Below are 27,690 nucleotides of genomic sequence, written 5' to 3' on the forward strand. Positions count from 1 at the left end.
TTACCCATGGAACTCTTCACTTAGTCGGCAACCACAGATACATACTTTTCAATGAGAGGAATAGAGATGCCTTTGCGCTCCTCACAACGGTTATTTAAATCACAATACAGTACTGTACTAACCCCGACATGAGACACTGAGAATGCGGATCATGATCACCCAGAAACAATTCCTTTGAACAATCTACGCAGTGGTTGCTAGCATATCCAGAGCAAGGCATATTTAAAGCACTTAAATTTAAGCAATATGGAGAAGGTGTAGGCTAGTTAAGTCATACTGAAAAGACAAACTCTGGTGCCCAACAGATTCGCTTCATGCTATTTACCGCTAGATTGTCTCATTACTTTATTAGAGTCATAAGCCTCTTGGAGAGAAAGAAAATGGGAATGTTTTTTAATCTTAGAGGTAAATTTCAATAATTCTGAGCTCCAAGAGAGAAGCAATATGAACATCACAGGGGATTCATAGAAATCATTTAAATTTTACTTGACAAGTGATTGATGGGTACCTGATTCTCCAGCTGGCGCATACGGAGAGCAAATGCTGCAATTCCTTTTTGCTGCACTTCCTAAGTCTGGTAAGGAAACATCTGCATTGTCTGGAGCATTTTAAGACCATGAATGTGGGAATATGCAAGTGATAAGGGGGTATAGAAAAGAAAATCTATTATGCATTACTATAATGAATCACATCACCAGTGTTTCACCAGCTATTACCTCAAGCTGCATGTTTGAGACAAGTATTTTACCCCTTTTTGGTACAACAAATGCCCAGTATGCTATGAAATATTATCATAAACAGATGTGTTTTAATCAAAATACTAGTTTTCTGAAGGCTCTAAGTTATATTCCTAAATAATTTAGGTTGAATACTTCATTACTTTATAAATAGATACCCTGTTATACAGCAGTCTAGAGACATTTAAGAACCATTCTATATTTAGAATGGGGTGGCCAAAGTTACCTGCTTAAAGAGAGATGCACTGATACCATTTTGGAAATGTAGTATGGTTTCTATTATCGATAAATTCCTTAGAAAAAATCCATAAGTAAACTATTCCCTTGACAACCCAAACCCAAATTTTCAGAAATTCTGTATTTTGGATTTACTTTTATATGACAAATGACATGAAATACAAGTAACCATACAAAATAAAGAATTTAATTTCAACTTGGTCTCTTGTTTTATGGTTTTTTTTTTTTCAGTTTTTCCACTGCAAGGAAATCTTCTATCTACAACATGTACCTATAACTATTTGTACTTATGACTGCTCCATTCATAAATTGCAAATATGTCCTGTAATTGTTTGCTAGTGGTGAATGAAACTAAGGACAGGAGCCCACCACTACTTTGGAGTCATATAGGAATTAAAAGATTGTTAGGAGGGATTACTGTTTCATATCTACTGTATTCATATGAGGCACCATACCGAGATCTTACTCCCTATGACCATACAAAGGTTGTTGAATGCTTTCTACGAACTTCCCCAGTACAGTACTGTATATCTAAAATATAGATTAGATCATTCTTCCATAAAACTATCAGTCACTATCATTATATTCCCGACCTGCAACTTGCACTGTAACCAATATCCCTTGTAAATCATGAAGAAATGAATGTTACATTTGCACTGCAAATCAATGTAGCACTTGTATAACAAAATGCAATGGACTTAAATTTACATAATTACATGAGATGCAAAAATAGTAAGATCTTGTAATCACTTTGGAAGTTTACTCAACTTTCAGAGTTTGAGTATCGTTGCAAGAGCTGAGTATGACAAGTATCACATACTCTAACTGGTCGTGCTGAGGATGGTAAGGGCATTGTATTATCACTACAATTATGACAAAATATATTTCCACAGTGACGACAGTGATGTCTTCGCCTCGAAATGCTGAATTCTTTTTCACACAACCGACAATGTGTTGCCTCCTTATCTGGGGCCCACTGTGCATCACGCAGAGATTTACTTACATCCCGAAGATCAGCCATTTTCAATTTCGACTCTGACAAATGAGCACCAAGTTCTTCCAACGTTCGTTCTTGATTTTCAACCGTCGAAATAAGCTGTATATGAGCTCCTTTCAGGGCTTGATATTCCTGGTGAAAATTTTTTTATTTCATAAAATGCCCTAAGTTTTACAATAATACAGGTACATTAAATTAAAAGCATATATGACAATTGGGTGTATAATAAAACTTTAGATAAAATTAATTTTGCACAAATATGAATCTACAACTACAGCAAAATATTTTGAGAGAAATAGAAAAAAGTAGTACAGTACTTTATTTTGAAAAACTGTACCATACCTATGATGATAAGAACTTGATCACCAGATGCAATGATTCACATCAATGAAGTACAGTAAAAACAGCATAAAATATAGCTTATAGTTTCTTTATCAGTGCATAGAAATTCTCAGGGTAATTTAATGTACAGTAAATGCTACAACCAGCGAAACTTCAATATTTCAAAGTCCAAAATTGAGAACTGATAAATAAAAACACCTTAAGTTCTAAAATGTTTGGTGCTGTTTGCAATTTTAAAATGATAACACACTACCAGAACTGATTAATAAGAGAATTCATTGAAATCCACAAAAAATAACTTTACTATCATGGCAAAAATTTACAAATTTATCAATACTGTCACCCCTTTGCATTCATGTGTTTGAGTTTTACAGATTTAATTATTTTCTAAGGAGACCCACATTCGGTGCACTTTAGATTGAGTATAATGATAAACGGATTTTGAGCGAAGCGAAAAATCTATTTTTGGGTGAGATAGCCATGGCGTCCTGATGGAAGGTTCCTTTTTGGTAGCTTCCTTGGGTATATCACTACTAAATATTCCCAGAGAATTTAACCACAGGTTATCACAGAATTCTAACTTCTGGAGCGAGTATCCTAAAGGTTTCCCTTTTAAGACATTGTATATCAACAGGGGACGCATGTATTAATGCGCCACATAGCTATCTAAACCCCAAACAGAGTTAACACTTCGGTGTGTAGGGGCGGAGAATAGCTGGGGAGCCGTTCCACAGCTAATCTCGTTTGTGGCTACTTTTGGTACTCGAGACGTAAACAAACGGGCGCCATTGCTAAATGGCGTCACGTCCGTCCTCATCCTGAAGCCAGTAGCTTGCCGATCGCCATGATACAGCAGAGCAGGGTGGGACCTGAAAAACTGGACGAAGTAGCAGGGAGGGTCCATCAGGACGCCATGGCTATCTCACCCAAAAATAGATTTTTCGCTTCGCTCAAAATCCGTTTTTTGGGCTCAAGCCATGGCGTCCTGATGGAAGAATACCAGAGAATCAATGTATCGTGGTAGATTTTCCCCTGTTTGAGTAAGTGCCAAGGGCTTTGAACAGGGTAGCATAGTAATCTTAATAGAAGAACCGTAGGGAAGAGACCTTCCTGCCCCCCTGGCAGTGAAGTTCCCACGGGCCATGCCGAGATCAAAGTGGTTATTGAAGGGCTATTCACCTTGCTAGAAGAACCTGAAGAACTTGGAGACAAGACTGAATGGTTGGCATTCATATAAGAACATTCTCAAAGGCAGACAAGTGGTGGTTAGCCACTGTATGTTAATGGAGAAGTGTCTCGTCTCTAAGGTATGAAGAGAGTAAGTATTCGTATTGGAATACTGTATTACATTGCACAGGTGAATATATAATAAGGGTTGAGACCTTTGTATCTTCATCAAACATAAGAGGAAGGGGATAATAAAACTATGACAGACATGTATTTCATAGGATAAGTAGGAGCGGATTGAGACGCACAAGTAATAAAATAAGAATTTTATTTCACAATTGCAGAAAATATAAATGAATTGCAATAAATGTAAAGTTAATTTACAACAAATTATAATGTACATAGTAATGAAAGACTTGCTCTTGAATCTGAAAGAGAATTTCAAATTTATTAGTAGGCACTCGTTCTCGAGGAACGTCAGTCTTTAAAATAAAACACATCATGCTCTAGGCATGCGGCACTCGTGTGACGACTATGACATTTCACCTGGGATAAGAACAGTTATATGAAAATGCCACTATTTCGCTGACTCGGGCTCCTGAGGCAAGAGCAAAAAGAAATATAACTTTCTGAGTCAGATCCTTGAGAGGGCATGAATCATTATCCAAGTTGGAGGCGAAATGGAGCACCTTGTCCAAAGACCAGGAGATCGGTTTCGGTGGGGGTGCTGGGCGTAGACGAGCGCATGCTTTCGGCAGTTTATTGAAGATGTCACTAGACAGATCAATCTGGAAGGCATACAACATTGGTCTAGTCAAGGCCGATTTGCAAGTAGAAATCGTATTGGCTGCCAAGCCCTGTCCATGAAGGTGAATAAAGAAGGACATGCAGAAATCAATGGTGATTTCCGTAGGATTTTTTGCCTTGACGAATGAGACCCATTTTCTCCAAGATGATTCGTATTGCCGTCTTGTGGATTCGGTCTTGTATTCCTCGAGGAAGTCTAGACTTTTCTTCGAGATCCCAAACCTTTTCTTCGCGGCTAGGGAGAGAAAATCATGAGATGAAGGTCCTTGATTTTCGATGATGAAGCGAAGACAGTCGACTTCTGTACTTGCTGGGAGAGAACTGGGCCTGGGAGAGGGATCAGCGTGGGCTGCAGCTCCAGGACCAGGGGGTACCAATTGCTCCGGGGCCACTTGGGAGCCACTAGGGCCGCTGTCCCTTTGAAGGTTCTCAGCTTGGAGAGGACTTTCAGCAGAAGGTTGGTGGGAGGGAACAGGTAGATCTTGGACCATCTGTTCCAGTCCAGTGACATAGCATCCACAGCCTCTGCCTTGGGGTCCTCGTACGGGGCCACATATCAAGGAAGTTGATTGTTGTCGCTCGTTGCGAAGAGATCGATCTGAAGTTCTGGGACTTGGTGAGAGATGAAGGAGAATGATCTTGCGTCTAGAGACCATTCCGACTCTATCGGGCTTGTCCGGGATAGAGCGTCCGCCGTCACGTTGCGGAATCCTTGTAGGTGAACTGCAGACAGGTGCCACTTCTTCCTCTCTGCCAGACGGAAGATTGTCAGAAGCACCTGATTTATCTGGGGCGATCTTGAGCCTTGGCGAGTGAGACATCGAACTACCACCGAGTTGTCTAGGGTTAGACGAATATGGATCGAGGGAGGCGGGGAGAGTTTCTTCAGTGTTAGAAGGACCGCCATGGCCTCCAAGATGTTGATGTGAAACGTCTTGAATAGGGGAGACCATGTGCCTTGAGCCTGTTTTTGGTGGGAGTGACCTCCCCAACCCTCCAGCGAAGCGTCCGTGTGGATGTTGAGTGATGGAGGTGGGTGTTGAAGAGGGATGGACCTTTTCAGGGCCGTCGCTTCCGACCACGGCTTGAGGAGAAGCCGAAGTCTGTTTGGGAGCCGTCTCTTGAGGTCTCTTCGAGCGATGGATGCAGAACGTCTCCAGACTCCCGCGGCATCCTTTAGCTGTGCACGAAGCACTGGGTTTGTCACTGAGGCGAACTGTAGAGAGCCTAGAACTCGTTCCTGCTGGCGTCTTGAGATCCGTTTGGATTTCAGTAGTCGCTTGACAGACCCTGCTATTTCCTTCCTTTTCTTCTGGGGGATGGAAAGTCGGTGTGACTGAAGGTTCCACTGGATTCCTAACCATTGGAACTTCTGAGCTGGAGAGAGGCAAGATTTCTTCGCGTTTATCTTGAATCCCAGGTGTTCTAGGAACTGGGTGACATTGCTGCAGGATTTTAAACAATCCTCGGGCGATGGAGCCCAGACTAGCCAGTCGTTGAGGTAGGCCATCACCTGGACGTCTCGAAGGCGGAGCTGTTGTACTATGGCGTCCGCCAGCTTTGTGAAGATCCGAGGGGCCACGTTGAGGCCGAAGGGCATGGCCCTGAAGGCGTAGCTTTTCCTTTGGAGTCGAAATCCTAGGTAGGAGGAAGCGTGATGGTTCATTGGAACGTGCCAGTAGGCATCCGCCAGGTCTATGGAGACCGTGTAAGAACCTCGAGGCAGAAGGGTCCTTATCTGTTGAAGAGTCAGCATCTTGAACTTGTTGTTCGCTATGAACTTGTTGAGGGGGGATAAGTCCAGAATGACTCTGAGCTTGTCGGAGTCTTTCTTGGGGACGCAAAACAGTCTCCCTTGGAACCTGGTTGACTTTACCCTCCTTATCACCTTCTTGTTCAAGAGATCTAGGACATATTCTTCCAGAAGGGGAGTTGATTGTTGGAAGAATTGCTGGAAGGTTGGGGGTGGTTGAGTCCAACTCCACCCTAGACCCTTCTTGACGATGCTGTGTGCCCAGGGATCGAAGGTCCAACGATCCTGGAATTGGCGGAGTCTTCCTCCCACCGGAAGCACTTCATTGCTTCTGGTGTCCCGAGGGCTTACTGCCTCGGCCGCTAGCTCCCCTTCCTCCTCTGCCTCTGGAGGGACGGTGAGATGCGTCTCTGCCTGCACCTCTGTTTGAGCCTCTACCTTTGGGACGAAAGGTAGTTGTCTGTTGCTCAAAGGCAGGGGTGAAAACCGGTGACTGGGACAAAACCGGTTGGGTGACCAGCTGAAAGGTCTGTTGTGGCTGAGCAGCCACTTGGGGAGTAGCGGGTCCCGGAAACTGCCGTCTCTGTTGACGTTGCTGGGGTTTTGGCTTGAAGGATTTCCTCTTAGGTTGAGGGCCATCATCCTGAGAGGATTTCCTCTTTTTCGACATGCCCCACTTGTTGAGAAGGTTCCTATTCTCAGTGGTGGCCTTGTCGGTGATCTCTTTCACAAGGTCGGAGGGAAAGAGGTGCTTACCCCAGATGTTGGAGGAAATCAGCCTCCGGGGTTCGTGTCTCACTGTGGCACCTGAGAACACGAATTCGCGACAGGCTCTCCGAGCCTTCATGAAGTTGTACAGATCCTTTACCAGAGTCGCCATGTGCGATTTGACGAGTACCATGTAGTGGTCAGGGACTCTGGTGTCACCAGCCATGACGTCAAGCTGTACTTGGAGGGACATGGATGCTGCGAGCCTTTCCTTCGTGTCTTGTTCCCGACGAAGGAGATGGTCATTAAGTTTCGGGAGGTCTTCATTAAACTGACGTCCAGCCACGTCAGGATCTAGTTTTCCCACCACGAAGGTATGCTGGATATCCTTCCAGTGTCGAACGTCGGGGGGAGTCACCATGGAGAAGGGTCTGCACTTCTCCAGTGCAGGACAGGGCTTCCCTTCTTCCACTGCCTTGTGACACGCAGCGAAGGCCTTTTCCGTAAAGGGAAGGACTGCGTCGTCGGGTGCGACGTAAGTAGGATGCTTCTTGCTCAGTGCCGGAAGCTTTGAGCAGGTAAAACCCCTACCTTTAAAAGCGTTGGCTAGCATAGCCTGGGCCTTTGGGAGATCGAACACTATCACCTCCTTAGGTTCGGTCTCTTCTTTAGAGGCAGGTTCGGATCGAAGCCGGACGTAACAGTCCGGGTAAGCCTCAAAGCTCGGGAAGAACTCCACTTCTTCCAGGGCAACCGAGCCGATCTTATCGCTGATGAAGATCCTGCCCGTTGCGATGACCATATGCTCAGCATACCTTCAGGGGTTGGCGTGTGAGCATATCGGGAGGTACTTAACCGAAATCTTCTTCGATTCTTTGGAACCTCCCATGGACCTGATGAACTCGTGTGTCACTTGAAGCTTCTGTTCCATAAGGGCTTCTATCATACGGAACATCTCCTGGGCGGATGGGATGGGGTCCGGGGTAGCGGAGGTAGACGGGAGAGACACTTCCGTCGGTGTAGGAGTAGGGGCGGGGGTGGAAGGCGGAGCGACCTCCTGCTCCGACTCGATGTAATCCACCTGGTCCTCTTCATCGTCCGCGCCTTGGGCCATGAGGGTCCTCTCCGTGTCCTCCGAAATATCCGACATACGTTCTTCGTTGTCGGCATCCAGGCGACACTCATGCATGGACTGGGCCATGACAACATCGGGTTCCACCGATATCTGGACGGTGGGGATCTGATCCTTGGGGACCACAGAATCTGGGAATGCCTTTGGGAACAATAAGGCCCTCATGTCTTCAGTGGCAAGGTACGGTTCAGTGGCGTTCTTCTGGAAGCCACGCACCCACTTGTGTAGCTTCTCTCGAGAAGCGTCCCTAACCTCCGCTGAGGGAGGATTGTTGAACGCGTCGACCAGGCGATCCTGGCAGACCGTACAGTTCTGCGGGTCCCAGAACTTTAGATCCCCTTTCTTGTTGGCACAAGGGGCGTGGGTCCTACACGCCGTGTGTCCATAAAAGTGCGGGCGCTTCACTGCACAGAAGCTGTGGTCGCACTTCAGTTGCTCCTCCTGTAAGAGAAAGAGAACATGAGTATGGGGGAGTCATAAGGATGACTCTTAAACTAAAGTTAAATATTAATTGATTAATTTTAACTTAACATTAAGTGTGATGCACAGAAAATGGGCGGAAAGAAGGAGGTAGATACATACTCCGTGTAACTCGCCCGGCTGGTTACCGTGGCCTTCATCCATAGACAATCTGCTGTGACCGAAGGCACAGGATAGAGTTCAACATGGAATGCCCGTAGGGCAGTGTGAATTCTATTGGAAATTGTCAAGGGTATAAGGCTAGGACTGAGGCCACTCAGACACTAGAATTGGGAACTAGAAGATCCCATAGGGTAACGGTTTCCGGCAACCAGCCGTGCTAAGATACACACAGCATGCTGGAAATCTGTCATATGCAAGAAGACAGCATGGTTACTAATAGAACGGTAAGATAATACCAATCCATTTACGTAATCAAGTCATCTGGTTGCGATGTAGGGCTATCAACATCAGATGATAGCTAGTAGAAGGGGGTGCAAGTCGTCTTGAAGCCTCCGGAAGGCTCCGGCAGACCGCCGGAACGCCGGAGACCGCTCCAGCAGAGTTTCTGGCATTAAGGAAGACAATATAGAAGTCAAGAGTAATACCAGGGTGGCGGCCGCCGGCACCGCGGCGGCACGCCGGCAGGGAGCGGCGGCTCCGGCAGCCGGAGGTAGCCGGCTTGGTGACAGGGACAAGGATGGTAATAGCGGAACCGGAGTCTGCCGGCACTCCGAGGGCCAGCCGGTGGACGGACGACTGAGGCTATGAGGAAGGAGGGAAGGCCATCGGCTAGGCTCCGGCGGCAGGTGGTAATCCCCCGGCACGCGGGGGACTGGCGGCGCAGAGGGAAAGGGGGGAAATCACCAAGGTAGGAGGTGGGTATCACCGACAGTAGAGGCGGCAAGGGACCGGCACCCGGATAGGGAAAGAGACAGAAGGGGGGATGTAGTGGTCCGGCCACGGACCCCAAGACATCCCACCTGAGTGGGTGTAACCATGATAGAGGCTAGCCCTATCACCCAGAAGCGGGGGCCGCAGAGGACCGGGAGCTAAGGGAGCCCAAGAGAGGGCAGGGAACACACAAGAGGGGGGAGAACCCCTATAGACAGAACGCATCTAGTGGCTAACCCCATAGGACACTATGAAGGGTATATGTACCAGAGCGGACTGTACACAGGAGCTCAAGGTAGCCCTACCACTCCACCCTAGGGAGGAGTTGTAGGACAGGGGACAGATGGGTAAAGACTAACCTAAGCATAGGCTAGGCCATACAAGAGATAGGTGGGGAGGGGAGAAGAGAAGGGTCTTCTGTGGATGGGGTTCTGTACCAGAGCGGCCACCAAGGAAGGGAGGACACTCCCTAGCCTAAGGTAAGGCAGCCTGTCTGAAAACGGTGCATGGGTATCGTTTCAGCAAGGTACAGAACTAACCTCTCCAAAACCTAACCTAGAGCAGGGATGTCACACCCTGAACTAGGAAGGATGGAAGACGTATCGCTATTGCAGGAAAGGTCGGAGACCTAGCCCCAGCAATAGAGGAAGGACTAGCCGTTCCTCATTCTCGGACGCAACCCTAAGGGGGATCATTCCCTTAGGGAGGACAGAGAAGCGATATAGTACTCTGATAAGAGCTTGACCCCCTTACGTGGTAGGGGGAGCAAGACTACACAGAGGGGGTGCCCTAAGGCAGGGGATGAAGGAAGCATATAGGGGTCCTACTGGTAGGTTAGGTTAGAAAGATACACTATCTAACCTGTCCCCTATATGGTCTCTGAAGGCGAAAACACTTGCATCACAGTCAATAGTATTGTAAAATAATGCCACTATCTTCATAATTAAACCTAGGATCACTGATAAATATCATGCATGAACACTGATATAGGCACTCTGGCCTAGGGGCTATACTAGCCAACTGGTTTGGGGTCAGATGAGGACCGATAAAAGAGCGTCAAAACACGATATAAAAGTTCCTAGCTATGAAGACTAAATAACTAATAGTATCGATTAGTTAATGAGGCCGGAAAACGCTGTTGAGGCTATCTAAATAAGGCATGCAAAACCAACAGCGACGCCATAAAAGGGCCGGTCCGGTGGAGGCACAGCTCTACCACAAAACATCAAACATCTCGAAAAGTAAAAGTTACTTTACGGTCTGAGCTTATTTAAACAATACTGGAACCTTGTACTCAACTTTCCAGAAGAAGGTAAGGCCGAAGGTAGCGACATAACGAAGATGCAAGCTGATGAAAATGCACAAGGGAAAATCCGTCTTAGCAAGGCAAGCTACTAGAAGAAGGATGAGGACGGACGTGACGTCATTTAGCAATGGCGCCCGTTTGTTTACGTCTCGAGTACCAAAAGTAGCCACGAACGAGATTAGCTGTGGAACGGCTCCCCAGCTATTCTCCGCCCCTACACACCGAAGTGTTAACTCTGTTTGGGGTGTAGATAGCTATGTGGCGCATTAATACATGCGTCCCCTGTTGATATACGATGTCTTAAAAGGGAAACCTTTAGGATACTCGCTCCAGAAGTTAGAATTCTGTGATAACCTGTGGTTAAATTCTCTGGGAATATTTAGTAGTGATATACCCAAGGAAGCTACCAAAAAGGAACCTTCCATCAGGACGCCAAGGCTTGAGCCCAAAAATTACCATTTAACAATGCTATGTTTGCTCTTCATTCTCGATTAAAACACAAAGACTATCTTAAGAGGCAACCTATGAAGACTGTATTTCCAGCTGATCTCAGAACTACCAAATACTAAGGCTTTTGATAAATGAAATTAATTGGTGTCACTCACATTTGGTGTAACTACAAGTAGCCAAATTATGTTTGCTTATATATTTTATCTTCTTAAGTGTACAGTATAGTACTGTAGACAGTACACTTTATGTTCTTTTGGATTATAGGCATAGGCCTTTATTATTTAAAGCAATTTTGCTATGGATTTTCTTATCATTATTGTTAATCTAATTTTATGGCTTTTGCTGCAGTTATTGATATAGTTATTGATGGTTTATCCTTAAGAATATGAATAGCACTACCATAAAAGCCAGCCTACATGATAATTTGTTTAATGTTGTTGATTGATATCTAGTATATTTTGTAATATGAATGCAACCTATATTTTAATCAAGATTGTACTGTATATGCTAGAATATTCTCCTCTACCAATTGAAAATGCCAATTGGCAAAAGAAATTGAGATGTAGGCCTGCAATCCAATTTGATGTGTAGGCCTAAGATGCTGTCAATGAGAAATTGATGTGTAGGTCTATCTTACAAAGATATCAGCATTTGATAATGCAGCCTATAATGAATTAATTCTCTGATATTCAAAATTACTATTTAAGTCTATGCTTCATTTGAAACGTGGTCTATATGGAAATTAGTTATGTACGACTCTTGATGTTAAAGAAGAATTACATGGGTTTATTTAGGGCTGTTCATGATTAAAAAAAGGCAAGGTGCATCATCATAACAATTCAAGATCTTTATTGAAAATACTATAAATGAGCATATCTTTAAGCAGAGGTAGGCTAATGTATTTTTCACAGTTCTGGTGACAGAAAATCTCTGTTGTTCTCATCTGCAGAGAGAATATTACCCAACAGAGAGAATTCTGTATTGGTAATCATTTGAAAGGATAGGAAGTATGACATCACTCTCATTTCGAGAATTGACCAATCACAAGGGAAACTCGAAGGCAGATAGTTTGACTATGGTTGAGGGTAAGAAGAGTACTGTCAGAATTTCAGCTTTCATTATCACGGTATTTCTTTTACGTAACCCAGAAAATATGAAGAGCCAACTGAAATGTAATTCTGATGAAGGGGTTTTTAGTATAAAAATAAACTACTGTATAAATAATTCACTTACTTGATTTTGCTTCTGTAGTTGTTCTATTTCTCTCTGAAGTTCAGCTTGGATTTCACGGTCTTTCACTAAAGTTTCCTGTAATGACTGACGCCATTCCCTCTCAATTCGAAGGTCAGTTTCTACTGTTGATGAGTGAATCTCGCCATCTGATAACTAAGAAAAAAATAAAGTTACCTAAGGGAAGGGAATAGAATTACTGATTTTCAGCAACTCTTCCCTACCTATGACAGAAGATTTTCTAGAGCTCAATATCCTATCAGTGACACAATAACTCAAGTTTCAAATAAAATAGCATAAAGTTCTATTACTGACCTGGTATAGGTGAAAGGGATAAGGATGGAAATAATATATTATAATAAAACTGACCCTCCAAATTTGAAGGTTTGAATACTTTTGCAAATGATTAAATAAATAATTCATATTATTGAATTTTTGTAGCTCCCCACATAGGCTATACTGTACTATAAATGTAGAGAAAACTGAAATGCTTTAATAAGTTATAAATATATTGAATTACTAATATTTTCAACTAAAACTTATTATTGCAATACATAACCAAAATTTGTGCTATTCATTCTCCAAATTAAAAGCCCAGCCAAAGTGAAAATTAAACAAAACTTCTTAGAAAAAAGTTTGTAAAATCCTTGTTCCCACGGGAAAAATACAGTGGAGTATTATGTAATCAAAGATGTCCCACAGTCTCTGTAATCTTGATTTTTCATTCTATACAGGTATAAGTATTATTTTATGTAGGAAAATCAGAACCACTGAGTAGGGATATGGTTGGGAACTTTATATGAATTTTAGGTAAGTAATGTATGAAATACCTAATTTTAGTTTAAAAAATGGGTTTTGACTAATGAAAAACATATTTTTGGGAAGGTGCTTTGTGGTCTGCAAGAACTTTCCTGTGTAAAGTTAGAATGGAGAATTTAATATGACAAGAAAATGCCAAAGAAATATTGTCCTCCCTGCTCTATGGCCAGTGCATCAAAGTGCAAAGCACGGACTTACTGAGTTTAAGGAAGACCTATGGATTCAGGCTCTATTGAATCCATCACAGCACCTCATATGCTGAAATACGTCAGACACACAACTATCATGTACAGGATTCCAAACTTCTAATCCTTCTATTTCTATATTAATTTCAATGTCCAGTAACTCATAAATCAGATACGAATAAAACTATATCAATATCTCTAAGCCATACAATTATCACATACTGTATATATATAATATAAACTTGCCTTGTCACTGAGTTTCTGTGCAGTTTGCTTGGCAGCATCTTTCTGGACAACACATTCTTCATACCTGTGGAAAAATAAAACTATTAAAAAATCTAAACCATTAATGAACCCAAAAATCAATTCATGGAACTACGATTTGTTCCACAAAATTTAGATGAAAGGGAGATTAATATTAAAAAGTTTAACCAGACAACTAAATGGATATTCTTAACACATGGGCCTGGCTCAAAGAATGTTCTCCGTAATGACACAAATATATAAGGTTTAATACTGTACATTACAAATGTTTAGAATTTTTTTTTTTTTTTTTGTTTCTTTACATACAGCACATATACAGTACTACTTATTACTGGCCCTTCAATGTGCACAAAATTATTCCAGAAGCTTAGTCCTTAACAAGAGAACAAAATTACTTTCAGGCAGAAGTAATACCCATGCACAGATCCAGTCTCAAACAATTGTCTGACTCATCACTCAAGTTCCTAAAATGCTACTCATTACTATCAAATAGTCCCTAGATGTACTGAGGGAATTGTTTGTTTATAGGTTCCCGTCATTATACATATTCATTTTTCATTCTTGACTTTAGTTATACATTGTTCACTTTTATGCATAGACTCCTTAAAGGAGTCTATGCTTTTATGAGACAAGGTGATTAGTAGACAGGATGGGGTTTTCTATAGTTAATTGTCTGTGGTACTGAAAAATGGCGTAAGTACTCACTATTTTATTTATTCAAAGATATTGTTGTATTTCTTGAATATTTAGGTAATTTTTGGTTATATAGTTTAATATAGTATTGGTATTGATCAATACTTTACTAGCTAAATGGCAAATGATAGGCAAGTTGGTACTTTCTTAAAAGTTAGCTTATCTTTGGCTCACTAATAACTTGAGGTTTTTCTATATTGAATCTTTGGATGAGGTTATCCAGTAAGGTGTCAGTTTGTGTTGTCTTGTTTATTTTCTTATACTTCATAGATTTTCTTTTTGACTTGGTGGTTTTTCACTAGTAGTTACCAAACTTCGATACGGAGCAATATTATTCCATTCTGTGATATTTTGAGAGCTTTATATCACTCATTCCATTTCTTCAAAGGACAAGTCATTCTTACATAAACTGCAATAGGATCATCAGTATAAAAAATAAGCCACTAAAGCTCTCATGACCAGTGTTACTTAGCCGACAAGACCAATTCAAGCTTCCTTAACCAGGGATACGCTGATGCCAAAGTCATGACTACTGTATAATTTAGTGCTGCACTCCATGTGAGAATTTTACTCTTTTATCTTGTCTTTCAAAAGTTTTAACATACACAATTTCACTCAATTTTTCTAGTGTCCAATTTTGTTGTTCAATTTCTCCATCTTCATTCTCTTCTGTTAACAAATTGATTAATTCATCTAACCCTGTTTTCATCAACTCCAAATGTTCTTCCAACTGTACGATAATTTCTTTGTCTGTGTCTTCCATTCTATGACAACAAAGTTGTCTAGACATGCAGAGTATCCTCTTGACACGCTTGTGACATCTTTATGGCCTCATTCTACAAAGTTCCCAATCTAGCATTACCCATTGAAGGCTTTAGTTGATCCTTACTCCCTATTCATGTCTAGGTCTGCATCAATAGTCACTTGGATAATTTCAAATTCCCGGCATGTAGGAGGCTTTTAAACAACCAATGATACCTTGGTCTAGAGGAGCATAAGTGTGGTCGAATTGAGAGGCAAAAATTTGAAATGAAGATATTCGGTTTTCATGGTGATATTTCTAGGATGTCCAATTAACAATATGCCTTGAAAGGAAAACTTTCACTCATAAAATACTGTATACTATACCTTTACTTGGGGAATTAAATACTCTTAGAGGCACTGCCTAAATAATAAAGGAATGACCCATGCCTTTGCATTGTGCTGACAAATAGCAGAAAGTACGCACTTGTTCTTATCTTTCAAGATGCAAAGGATCATGTGATCTGCTGTGAGAGCCACAATTATCATCATTATCACTATTATTATTAGTATTATTATAATTATTATTATTATTATTATCTTATTATTTTCATTCGCCAAGCTACAACCCTGGTTGGATAGGTAGAATGCTACAAGTCCAAGGACTCCAACAGGAAAAAAGCCCAGTGAGGAAAGGAAATACCAGTAGTAAATAAACTATTGAGTATAAGTCATGAATACAAAATATTCTAAGATCAGTAACAATTTTAAAATAGATCAGTCATAAATTAACTATAAAAAGAGATCAACATAAGAGAATTCCCCAAAAGCAGATTAGGAACATCATTCCAAAATCTTGTCACTGCTGGAATAAAACTTCTTGAATACGGTGTAGTACTGTATTGTGCCTTATGATGAAAAGACATGAATGTTGATATTAATTGCATACCAAGTACTGCGTACAGGATCGTACAATCTGGGAAAAACAGAATGCAATGGATGGTCTGAACTATGAAAAATCTTATGCAACATGCATGAACTAACTGAATGATGGTGCCAGAGATTAATACCCAGAAAAGGAATATGAAATTTAATAGACCGCAATTTCTATCCAACAAGTTACATTAAGAAGAGAATCGGCAGCTAATTTTTATTTATTTCAGATAAAATCTTTTCTTGATCTTATCCATTTATCCCTTATTTTCTAGAGCTTTTATTTAATATTCAGCAGCTACAGTAGAAATAGCAAAATCTCCTGGAAAGCTTGAACCTCTGTCATAACACCTTGGAATCAATGTTCCCAATTCACACATTAAAAGAATTTTCAGTTGTAACTAAAACTACCTGAAGCTAGAATAATAAATAGTCATACAAGCCGTCCCATCCGTATATATAGCGACTGAGGATTCCTCAGATGCCAGAGAAAACCGGACTAGGCAAAGGAACTGAGCTCCACAGTAAGAAGACTAAGAATAACATAGGGTGTGGGGAAGGGGGAAAAGGAAAGGAGCCTTAGAAAATGGTAAAGCGACAGGAAAGGAAGCCATAACTGTAGTACAGTGTTAGAACAATCTGAAGTCATTCCAAGGGATCTACAGTCCTACAGAGATATGTTATAAAGTTATCAATAGTTGAATGAAATTCAATGAAAAAAAGATAGAATGTTGATTGATAGAAGAAGAAGAAGAAAAGAGAGAGAGAGAGAGAGAGAGAGAGATGTAGTATTATGCATTTTTAATAAGTAAGTAGGCACAGAGAATGAATTCTCCCAACCAGCTGCTACTTAGCCACAGACTAAGTATAATAGCCTAAAAGAAGGGTAAGGCGGCAGGAAAGGAAGGTCTACCTGTCAATTTTAGAACAGATTTAGTATCATTATAAGGATCAACAGTGTAGACACAGGGAACAAGTTCCCTAAACCAGTGCCGCCTATTCAAAAACTAAGGCTAAGTAGATAAGATGGGATACTGTCGACCTAGGCCATCTGTGTCCGACTATCTACAACTCCCAGGGAGTTGTAGATAGCTGAAACTTGTTCAGAAACATTAAGTACAGTACTAAGGAAACCATATGATTTCCTACATCATCCACATGAGAAATATGAGGTTGCATATGAACGCTTACTTTAGCGAATGGAGGGATATAAGGATATTAGTGCCTGTCAGAACTGCCCTGTGCTTGTGGCAAGGGCCCAAGGCTCTCTCACTCTCTGTGTCTGTGACTCCCCAGTGCCTGATAGCCCTGCCCTGTGCTTGTGACTGGGGCCCAAGGCTCCCTCACTCTCTGTACATGTGATCCCAACCTTGTGTATGTGTTACGAGTGCCAGTGCGTGTGCCTGCTGCTTCCCGTGAGTGTCCCCACATGTTGTGGTTACTATTGGAGCATCATGCTTTGTCAGTGATGGTTGCTCAGATCTATAAATTTATAGCAACTTTCTGCTTGTAGATCTTGAGGAGGAAGTTCGTAAGCAGAAGTAATTAGTTCCCGTTCCTCTTCCAATTCTTCTGGTTCTAACACTTCTAAGAAGTTGAAGAAGCCAGGAAGACACATCTTGACGATACCACCTCTTCCTCAGCAGGGTGGATGACCCTGTGACACAGGATCCTATCATAATCCCTGGACCCAAGACACAGGATCCACTGGCTACCCAGTAGCCAGGTGGGACAGAAATTCCCAGCCCCATGTCCATCTTATGTCAGGCTGTGTTGGATGAGCTTGGGCACTATTCTTCACCTTCCTACCTGAATGGTGGACTCTGCTCCTTTCTCTAACTGGATACTGCTGTGCCTCATGTTAAAAAGAGGGCTCCTGTCGATGGTTGTTTAGACCTCGACTTCTTTGCTTGCCAAACCTAAAGAGAAAGTTCGTAAATGGAAAAAATTATTTGTTCCCTTCCTCTTCCAACTCTTCCTCCTTATTCTCTGATTCAGGCACTTTATAGAAGAACAAGTACAGTAAAGGCAATCATAGTTGCAAGAATAGGGCTCTTAATGGCATCAGTTCTCCTAGGGTGGGGTGTATGACACCTGGGTGGTTACCAGCCAGTATCAAGGCCCAGTGGGGGCAAGAGTGGCAGCTGGTACTTGTAGTACCTCAGGCTTGTACCTCAACCCTGTGAGGGCCAATACATTGACCCCATGGGAGCCAATACTTTGGCCCTGGGGGACTGGAACTGTGTCCTGGGTTCCTGAGGCTACTTATAACAAGATAGGACAGAAGTGCATGGGCCTACGCAGGGCTGTGTCCACCCAATCTGCCATGTGTTCGAAGAGCTCAAGCACTCTCTTCACCTCTCCTACCTGAATGGTGGAATGTTCCTTTCTCTGAATGGGTACTGATGTGTCCTGTACTGTATAGAGGGTAGCATGTAGGCATACCAACCCACTGGTTCTCCATTGGGAAGGCTTCATAGATGATGGTTGCTTCAACTTCTCAGCTTACAGACCAGAAGTTTAGAAGTGAAAAAAGTGATTCGTTCCCCTTCCTCATCCAAATCTCCCTCATCCTCCTCCTCTTTCTTTCTGATTTTGAAGATTCTTCTTCTACTACAAAGATGTCTAAGAAGGCCTATTGTAGTCACAAGATAAGACTCTTGATGACACCATCTCTCCTATGGGTAAGGTTGGATGGCACCCAGATGATTAGTGGCCCCTGAGAGTTGGGGACCACAACCACCTGGGGTCATGCCCTGAGTCACCTGGCTACTGGGACAGATGTGAACAGCCCCAGACAAGCCTATATACACCTTCTGTTAGTCGTGTGGAAGAGCTGAATGCTTGTTTTCACCTTTCCATCCTGGAATATTAACTGATGCTCATTCTCTAAACAGGGTATTGTTTACAAGATGACTCCTCGAGGTCATCATTGTAGACAGTCGACTCTCATAGGCTTGTGTTTGTGGGGCCTCAGCCTCATGCTTCGGTAAGAAGTAAACACTCCTTCCCCACCTCGATCATCAGACGGAAGAGTACTAAGTACTCCTTCTGGCTCTACGTTGATAGGTGGTAGAGGTCCTTCTCTCCTTGAGGACTATAAGCCTTGTCTGGCTTCATTCCCCGATTACTTTGCAGGTTCTGTCCTTTGGTCTCATTGCTAGTTTTTTGGGAAGAGACTGGTGCAGCCTGCCAGATTCCTCTGCCCATATGAAGTATGAGGGTACTCAGGCTCTTTTGCCAAATAAGTACCGGAACATAGATCTATACCAATGGGCGCAGAAAACCCTGAGTAGGAGTGTTCCTATGTAGACATTCTTGCATAAGTAAAGTGAACTGGTTAAGATGATCTTGGCACCTCTCAGGTTGGCGTCTATCATTGATTTGAACTTTGGTGATCCTCAACAATGAAGCCTTCTCTGGAGCTGTCCAATTAGATCTATTTCAAGTTGACCAGATCTCGGTTCTCTCTCTTCTGGTCAACCAATCAAGCTCCTGCCACATGCACTCTCAGCAGTGAAGATTTTATGTGCCAGAGTCTACCTGATCATCTCCTTGTCAGAGATCTGACCAATCAGTGTATGCACTATTGGTGGACTCCCCTTGGAAAAGCTCAAGTCACAAGGCACATTCTTCTTGACCCATAAGTCAGTGTCCATGAATCTTCTGCCATGGCCACCCTCCAAATTGTCTCCTAGTTTAACAGTGGTCAGGTAAGGGACATACTTCACAGGACAATGGGTTTCCACTCGAGTCTTCGTAGAAGTATAGGACTCTTAGGTTGTCTGGTGGGAAAGCAGTGACTTACTTGACACACCTGTCAACACTCTAGTGGGTTAACTGGGTTTTTAAGAGGAGGGATGCTTAGTTTCCTGACTCTCAAACAAGTTGATCCACGGGTAGCTTGTAGATGCAGGCAATCACATCTATCCTTCTGAGGAGAACTGCTGTGCTGGTCCCCCTGATCCATCAGTAAGCTCTTTCATGGGCTTTGGCTCTTCAAAGAGATCTGCAACAAACCTGTGATCTTTTCTAGTCCCCAAAGACTTCTTCCTCTTGAAGAAATTCTGTACATGCACAACCCTTACAAGGCCCCCATCCTAGTTAGGTCAGGAAGGGGGAGAAAAAGAAAAGTAAAGGAGGAAGCTGAAGTAAGCATTTCCCTTCTCTTGCTGCTGAGGAGATGCCTGACATGCCTTTGAGTAAGCTGAAAGAGTACAAGGCCTTGTCCTAAGTACAGTAATACCTTGAGATACAAGAGACCCAACATACTAGAAAATTGAAATACAAGGAGGGTTCCAAGCAAATTTTTATTCTGAGATACAAGGTACAGTAGTTCCCTATGTGGCCGCATGTGCAAGAAGCTGCTCACAAGGACAGCATCGCTCGGTCTTTCCTGTCAGATCTCCGTCGCGTAAAGTTATCTCCGAGCATCGGCCATATTGTTTTGTTTTTTACGTGTTTGCTGCGTGAATCAGTGCATAATTCATTAAATAAAAAATGGGTCCAAAGCAAGCGAGTGCAAACAAGGGTAGTGAGAAGAAAAAGCGTATGATGACAATGGAGATCTTCTTTCTTCTTTGTCTACATCTTTTCCCACTTCTATGTGGGGTCGATGTTTCTGGTCAGCTTTCTCCATCTACCTCTGTCCCACACCTCATCACCGGTTAATCCCTTTGATCGAAGGTCATCCTTGATACAGTCCATGAAATAATCGCAAAACATGAGAGTGGCGTAAGAGTGACTGAGCTGGCGCGCCATTACAAGAGGAGTACATCAGCTATATGTACCATCCTCAAGCAGAAGGATGCTATAAAGAGCACCAAGCCTTACAAAGGAGTAACCATCCTTTCCAAGCTGCGTACTGATATTCACGACAAGATGGAGAGGCTTCTTTTGATCTGGATAAAGGAGAAACAGTTGGCGGGAGATAGCGTGACTGAGACGATCATATGCGAGAAGGCCAGTAGAATCTATGATGACTTGAAAGGGAAGCAAGCAGCTGAGAAAGGGGAGACTTCGACGCCAGTGGAAACCTTCAAAGCCAGTTGTGGCTGGCTGGATAATTTCAAGAAACGGACTGGGATACACTCGGTTGTGAGGCATGGGGAAGCAGCAAGTTCCGAAGCAAAAGCCGCGGCAGACTTCGTCACAACCTTTGCCTCAGTTATTGCCCAACATGGCTACATCCCTCAACAAGTCTTCAACTGTGATGATACTGGCCTTTTCTGGAAGATGCCCACGGCAGAGAGGAGAAGAGACTACCAGGCCATAAACCCATGAAGGACCGGTTAACTCTAGCCTTGTGTGCCAGTGCCAGCGGTGACTGTAAGGTCATGCCACTGCTGGTGTACCACTCTGAAAACCCAAGTGCTTTCAAGAGCCAAATGCTAAGGCTTGGGTTACCCGACATTTCTTCACATAATGGGTTAATCTGTGCTTTGGTCTAGCAGTCAAAAAATATTTGGTCCTCGACAATGCCCCTGGTCACCCTCCTGGTCTCAAAGAGGACATTCTTGATGAATTCAGGTTCATCAAGGTCCTTTATCTCCCGCCCAACACCACGCCACTCCTCCAGCCCCTGGACCAACAAGTTATTTCCAACTTTAAAAAACTGTACACAAAGCATTTGTTCAAGAAATGCTTCTATATCACAGACAACACCAATCTCACCCTTCGGAAATTTTGGAAGGAACATTTCAACATCGTGCATTGTTTGAAAATTATTGACGATGCATGGCAGGGTGTCACAAGACGAACTCTTAATTCAGAGTGGAAGAAATTGTGTCCAGCTTCCGCCACTGAGAGAGACTTTGAAGGGTTCCATACGACAGACCCTGATGACCCGAAACCTGTTGTGATGGATGAAATCGTGTCTCTTGGAAAGTCCATGGGGCTGGAGGTAGACGAGGAAGACGTGAACGACCTTGTCGAGGAGCATCAGGAAGAGTTCACGACACAGGAATTGATCGAGCTCCAGGAGATGCAACGTTCAGAGGTGTTGCAGGAGCTCAGTAGCGAGGAGGAGGTGGAAGACGAGGGCCGCCTTTCTACGGTAGAAATCAAAGACATGTTAGCAAAGTGGCAAGAGTTTTCTATTTTTATGGAAAAGAGGCACCCGGACAAGTTGGGGAGTGGTCGTGCATTAGCCTTGTATGACGACACTTGCGGGTGTCATTTTCGCAACATTTTGAAGGGGAGACCAAAGAAAACATCCCTAGATAGGTTCCTTTTAAAAAGGCCGTCAAAAAGTGCAGGTGAAAGCGAGGCAAAAAAAGTCAAGCCGGAAGAAGTAGAAAAGTAAAAAAATGAAAATGAAAACAAAATGTAAAATTAAGTTTAGTGTAACGTAAGATCAACATTAAGTGTGTGTACAGTAAGCTAATTTCATTTAAGTTAAATTTAAAGTTGAGTTTCATTTAAGTTGAGTTTCATTTAAGTTGAATTTAAAGTTAAGGATATGTTACGTAGTGTTACAAAAGTGTTGCGTACCGAACGTGTTGCCGTGAAGTCTCTCTCCTCCCTGTCCTCTCTCCCTCCTCCTCCGCACACACCGCCGTTACCCGCTACCGTCTGCCTCGAAGGTAAGAACTCCATAATAATGTTACATTTCATAACCAGTTCATAGCTATTTGTTATTTTGTTAGCATGGGATGTTGATTACAACCATTAAAAACATGTTTTTCCTCTGTAATATAATGTTTTTAGGGTTTTTTTCAAAGGGTGGGAATGGATTAATTTGTTTTTTGTTATTTTATATGGGAAAAATTCATCTGAGATACGAGCAAATTGAAATACAAGCTCGGTCCTGGAACGGATTAAACTCGTACCTCAAGGTATTACTGTAATGGATGGCTTTGGGGACGGGTACTTGCTGCGATCTGGACTACTGGCCCCCTATTTAGCAGATCAATTATGTTGTTGAACATGGCTTGATGCTTGCAGTGTTTCTTGACTAGCTAACTTCTTTGTTGGAGCTTGTTGGTCAGCCTTCACGGATTCCCAGTCTATCCTGTTACAGTGAGACAGGAGGCAAATGCCAATCTTCCCGGTGACTGCGTGAGGAAACCTCATAAGAGGAGTCCCACCCGACTCTTTACCTCTGGACATGCAACTATCCTTAGTGTGTCAAGGATAGCTGGGGTGTGCACCTAGGCTACCTGGTTATCTAAGGTAAGGTGTGTTCAATAAACTTCTGCATTTCAATGTCTTGGAAATGAAAGTAGTGTTTTATCTGCAAATATTCCAAGATACTTTGAGGAGCCACTCAGTAGTGTTATTGCAACATCATCACCTTAATAGCCAACATTGACATGCAAGGGAGCATGGTCTCGTTCTCTCCAACATTTTGCAGGTTGACAAAACAGATGCACATTTGGGTGGTGTACCAACTCCATAGAACTGTCAGCCAGGTACATTTCTATTGAGGAATGTACTAGTAGACACTCAGTTGCCAAGGGCAAGTTAAGAGCTCGGAATGCATAGTGAAGAGGCTTTTAGCCCTGTGGGAATCACCAAAATCCGTCCTGTTTGTTACATGGCTAACAAGAAAATCTAGGTGTTTTGATCCCCTGTCCAAGACTCATGGGCAGTGTTTGAGGCTCTCCCAAAATCCACTGGATCTCCTGGATGTCCACTTTCCTCCATTCACCTGAGCAACCTATGTTGACCATGCTGTTCAACCTGATCCTTGGAGCTAGGTTGACTACTAAAAGACACTTGGCCACGCATAGCACTCACTCCAACTGCCATCTAGAGGAAGGGTCCTGAAGGAGCTCTTGACCATGGAGAAGATTCTTCATTGAGAAGCCTTGGGAAGGCCAAGTTTGGATTTTGTCAAATTCCAACAAAAGCCTAAACACATAAAGACTATCACCAAGACTATTCTTTAATTTTAGTTGATCAGGATGCATAATTCAAGAAGAAATTGAAAGATATTATTGGTGTACAGAACGTATAATTTCCTCATCTTATCTCAAGCCATCCAGTCATCCAAATAAGCTATAACTTGTACTCCCTGCTCCCTGCAACTTCAGGGACTAGATCACAACATATGAAAATTTTGTGAGCGCCAGGTGAGCTAAATGGAGGTTAAATGGGATTACTTTGAACTTATATGAGCTCTTTCCTAGCAGGAAGCCTCGGTAAGAATTCAAGTGAGAGCAATAGGGACATACTTGCAAGCGGTTTTGCTATCAATGGCGCAGGTCCAGGACCATTACGGTAGTAATTGTAGGACATGGGTGTAAGCTTTCATGATTTCTACACATGGTCTATGGCTGTCCTGTTGAAGGCGTCACATTTAATTGAGTCTTTCTTTGGGACACTGGAGGTTAGCCCTGGAACCTTGGTAACTCATTTATCAGTTAGTTCCCTTCTCCTGAATTTTACAGTCAAAGGAGTAGAGTTCCATGGTTTTAGGAATTTTGGTGTCGTGAAAGAGATGTTGATTTCCACAACCAGTAAAGACCATTCAAGACTAACTGTGTCCCCGAGAGAAAGTACAGTTTTTCTATAGGACAGTGCCCATCCGCAATTAAAAAACATTCACTATTGGAGTCCCTTATACTGGTGGTCCCAAAAGGAACAAGAACCATTAACTCTCTTAATTGGCTTTTCCCCTTTTTCTTCCTATCCTAATGTACTGGGGACACAAGCCTGAGAAGGTTATTGTGTAACTTGTTGTCCCCTAGTTGCTAGTAGGGGCAAACCATCCTGATGGGTATTGAATACAGATTTGGAAGGTTGGAACTAAGCCTTTTGAATAAATTACCTTTTCGGAGGCTGTCGAAAATGTTGCAGTTGGTAGTAGGACCATTTCCCATTAGCATGGTGAAATTTCCCTTTGGTAGTTAGAGGCTGAGAAGATTTCTTCCACTAGTCCGAGAGAAAAGTGTTCACTGTCCTTGCATAATCCTTATCCCTGTCAACCAAGGTTTGTGGGAACAGGTCCTTATAAAGAGGAGTACTGAAAAGGAACTCATTTACTTCGAACTTGTTCTGGTTTGCAGGCAGCCAAAACGATGTCCAAATTCTGAAAAGCATCAAAGAAAGTCTTATGCAACAGCTTTGTTGTGGCTAAGCAAGCATTCTGACTCATTGGGGGTAACTCTAGCTTCCAGATAATACAAGGCTAACACTAGTGAAAAGAAGGTCTAAGAGGGGGAAAACCATCGCTTAGTTGCCATGTACTCACCATAATGTTAAGTATCTTAGTTATAAAAACCTCATGAAATATTTGATGTTTTGTGAAGCCTTCATACCTCTGGTAAACCCCACTAATGAAGGGAAAAATACGATTTTCTGGTTTAAACGAACACCTAAGTGGTGTTGCTGTCATCAAAGTGAGGAGTAGTTTATTATTAAAGGGATGGAAATTTATCAACCCAATGAGTCAAACTTGACTCTTACAGACCTGGCCGTGAGGAGTAGTATGTCTCAATGGATAACGTTATGAGTTTCTGGACCTGAAACTCATGAACTTGTATATTGATACAATGGTTCTACGTCATGGAAGACAATATTTCTTTGGTTTATCCTGTTATATTGGATTCCTTGTATAACAGAAACATTCTTGGGGATAGCAAATTTTATATCGCAAAGAAAATATAGTATATTATTATTCAACATTATTGTACACATGTACAGTGCAGTTTACTACCTTAGCCAAGTAATTGTCATTAATGTTATTCTGTAGAACGCACTAAAAGATGGTTGTAGAGTCTTTTCATTCCCATAAAATTTCTCTCTTCCTTTTAATTTTTCTTGCATTCCTTTAATATTTTTCTAAATATGTTTATTTTCTAAACTTTTGGTTCTAATTTTCACTTTTAATATATGTAAACAAATTTTGGGCCTAACCTATGAGTTTTTAATTATTTTAAGACTCAAATATAAACAAAAAATTTCCATATCATACTCTGTTTTCTTGCTGGTCTCCCTCCTGTCACTCTTTATTTCTATGAACCTTCCCTGATGTTCATTTTGCTACTCTTGAAAGCTTGGCTTTTATTGTTGTTTACCCCAAAAACTAAATATTTCTTGTTTTCTTTCCTTTGAATAGGGTTAGGCCTCCAGTTCGTTACTGAGGTAATCTAGTGGTTAATGGCAATAACCTCGGCTTTGTTATGCGGAAGATGCTTTGTCTCAGTATTTTTGTTGACTTTTGCTAGATAAGTCAGCACTATGTATACCTGCCTAGTTCATAAAGCATTTCAAAAGTGTTATTTGCGTTATTAGTGATCATACGGGATGTCTTCTGGATTTTACATAAATTCCTGTGTAGATTGTTCAAGGGCCTTATTTCTCAGCAATAATAATCCCGATTCTGTGTGTGTACAGCGCAAGTGGGTAATATTGTGATTTAGATAATAATCTGTATCAAAAGCAAGGAATATGTCGGTGACTAGTAATAGTTTGGATAATATTGTTAGAGTTTTGCATTGCCTTTTTTAAGAAAACAAATTAACCATTTCAGCTATTAAAGGTTATAGACCCATGCTGAATACTGTACTGTACTTGAATATCTAAGATTGAATTTGTTTCAGGTGTTATTGCAGATATATTTACCGTAGGTCTTTTAATATGAAAACCCTCCACTATTTGGAGCAATTTATTGGAATACAGATGTAGTGTCAGTGTATACTGTACAAGGTTTGCATTTAGTGCCTTAAGAATATTTTTTGTTAAGGATCCCATAGCTATGACTTTTTCTTATTGGTATAAGCGTTAGCTAAACGCATTAGTGAACTACCAGCTCATTCACATAAAGTAGATGTCGGTGGATGTAAAATGGTCTTATCTCGTCTATATTCAGACCTAAGAATAATTTTAAGAAAAAAAAATTTGCCTTAATTTTTTCATATTTTCTCTTTAAAAAAAAAGAAAAAAGAATGTTACAACACAGAATAGATTACTTCATCTAGTGCGAGCTGTTAAGTGTTATTTGGACATGACGTAAGAAATTATTGATAATGTTCCTAATATTTTTTGTGGGGTTCAGGCATCAAATTGTTCTGTCCAAAAATTTTATGTCCTTTCTTGTTAAAATATTGATCACAGAGAGACTCCAAAAATTTGATCCAACTCAGATGGAAGACTAGAGATTAGGTTTCATGATATTAAAAGGACAGCTACATCTCTTAATTTCTTTATGAATCTTGCTCTGTGGTGTATAAAATTGGTATTTTCTAAACAGTGCCTTAAAGATAATTGGTTTGCTTATCAAGATTGCTGGGCTTTAGGTACAGTAGTAGCTACTGGTGATATCATCTAATGGTAGCCTTTTTGTTCATGTAAATTTAATTGATTTTACAATTCATTTTTCCTTTAGAATATTGTACACAGTTTTACGTAATGTGTATAAATAAGTGATTAGGATGTTGGAGTTGTATATGAGAATTGCAATCTAGTGCAAACTATATTTAAAAAGTTTCATACCAAGGTAATACACTAGAGCAAGTGTAAGGTGCTAGATAAACTGATCATTTTAGGAATTCAAATTTCATATCTCTTTCCTTCGCTGACCCAGCTTTATTAGTATGGGAGTCAGCAATATAAACATCAGGGTAGGTTTACAGAAATGAGAGAACTTTTAATAACAAAATTTATCATTTCTATGCTCACCTGATGTTCATATACAGTACACGCCCATCTGCCTCACCACTGACTAGTGATGTCAAGGGGATAGATAGGCAATTATTTTTAACTTCAAGACAAGGGCAAAGCATCTATGGCATAACCAAACCAAGGTTATTGCCATTAACCACTAGATTGTCTCAATACTGTTCTAGAGGCCTAAGCCTATTGAAAAGTGAGAAAATGAGAAATTTTCAGT

General features: G+C 41.8%; 1 protein-coding gene across 1 annotated transcript in view; it reads right to left on the reverse strand.

Annotated features, from left to right (window-relative positions):
* Window positions 1-1,179: 1,179 nt before the first annotated feature.
* Window positions 1,180-27,690, reverse strand: part of LOC137640127 (RUN and FYVE domain-containing protein 2-like) — a 144,295-nt gene continuing 117,784 nt past the window's right edge. Inside the window, exons 9-11 of the mRNA XM_068372613.1 lie at window positions 13,470-13,533; window positions 12,223-12,375; window positions 1,180-2,103 (exon numbers count right to left, since the gene is read on the reverse strand). Coding sequence (XP_068228714.1) covers window positions 1,738-2,103; window positions 12,223-12,375; window positions 13,470-13,533 — 583 coding nt within the window. The 3' untranslated portion in view covers window positions 1,180-1,737. The remainder of the gene's footprint in view (window positions 2,104-12,222; window positions 12,376-13,469; window positions 13,534-27,690) is intronic.

The sequence above is a fragment of the Palaemon carinicauda genome, chromosome 4 (assembly GCF_036898095.1).
Source record: "Palaemon carinicauda isolate YSFRI2023 chromosome 4, ASM3689809v2, whole genome shotgun sequence".
Taxonomy (NCBI): Eukaryota; Metazoa; Arthropoda; class Malacostraca; order Decapoda; family Palaemonidae; genus Palaemon; species Palaemon carinicauda.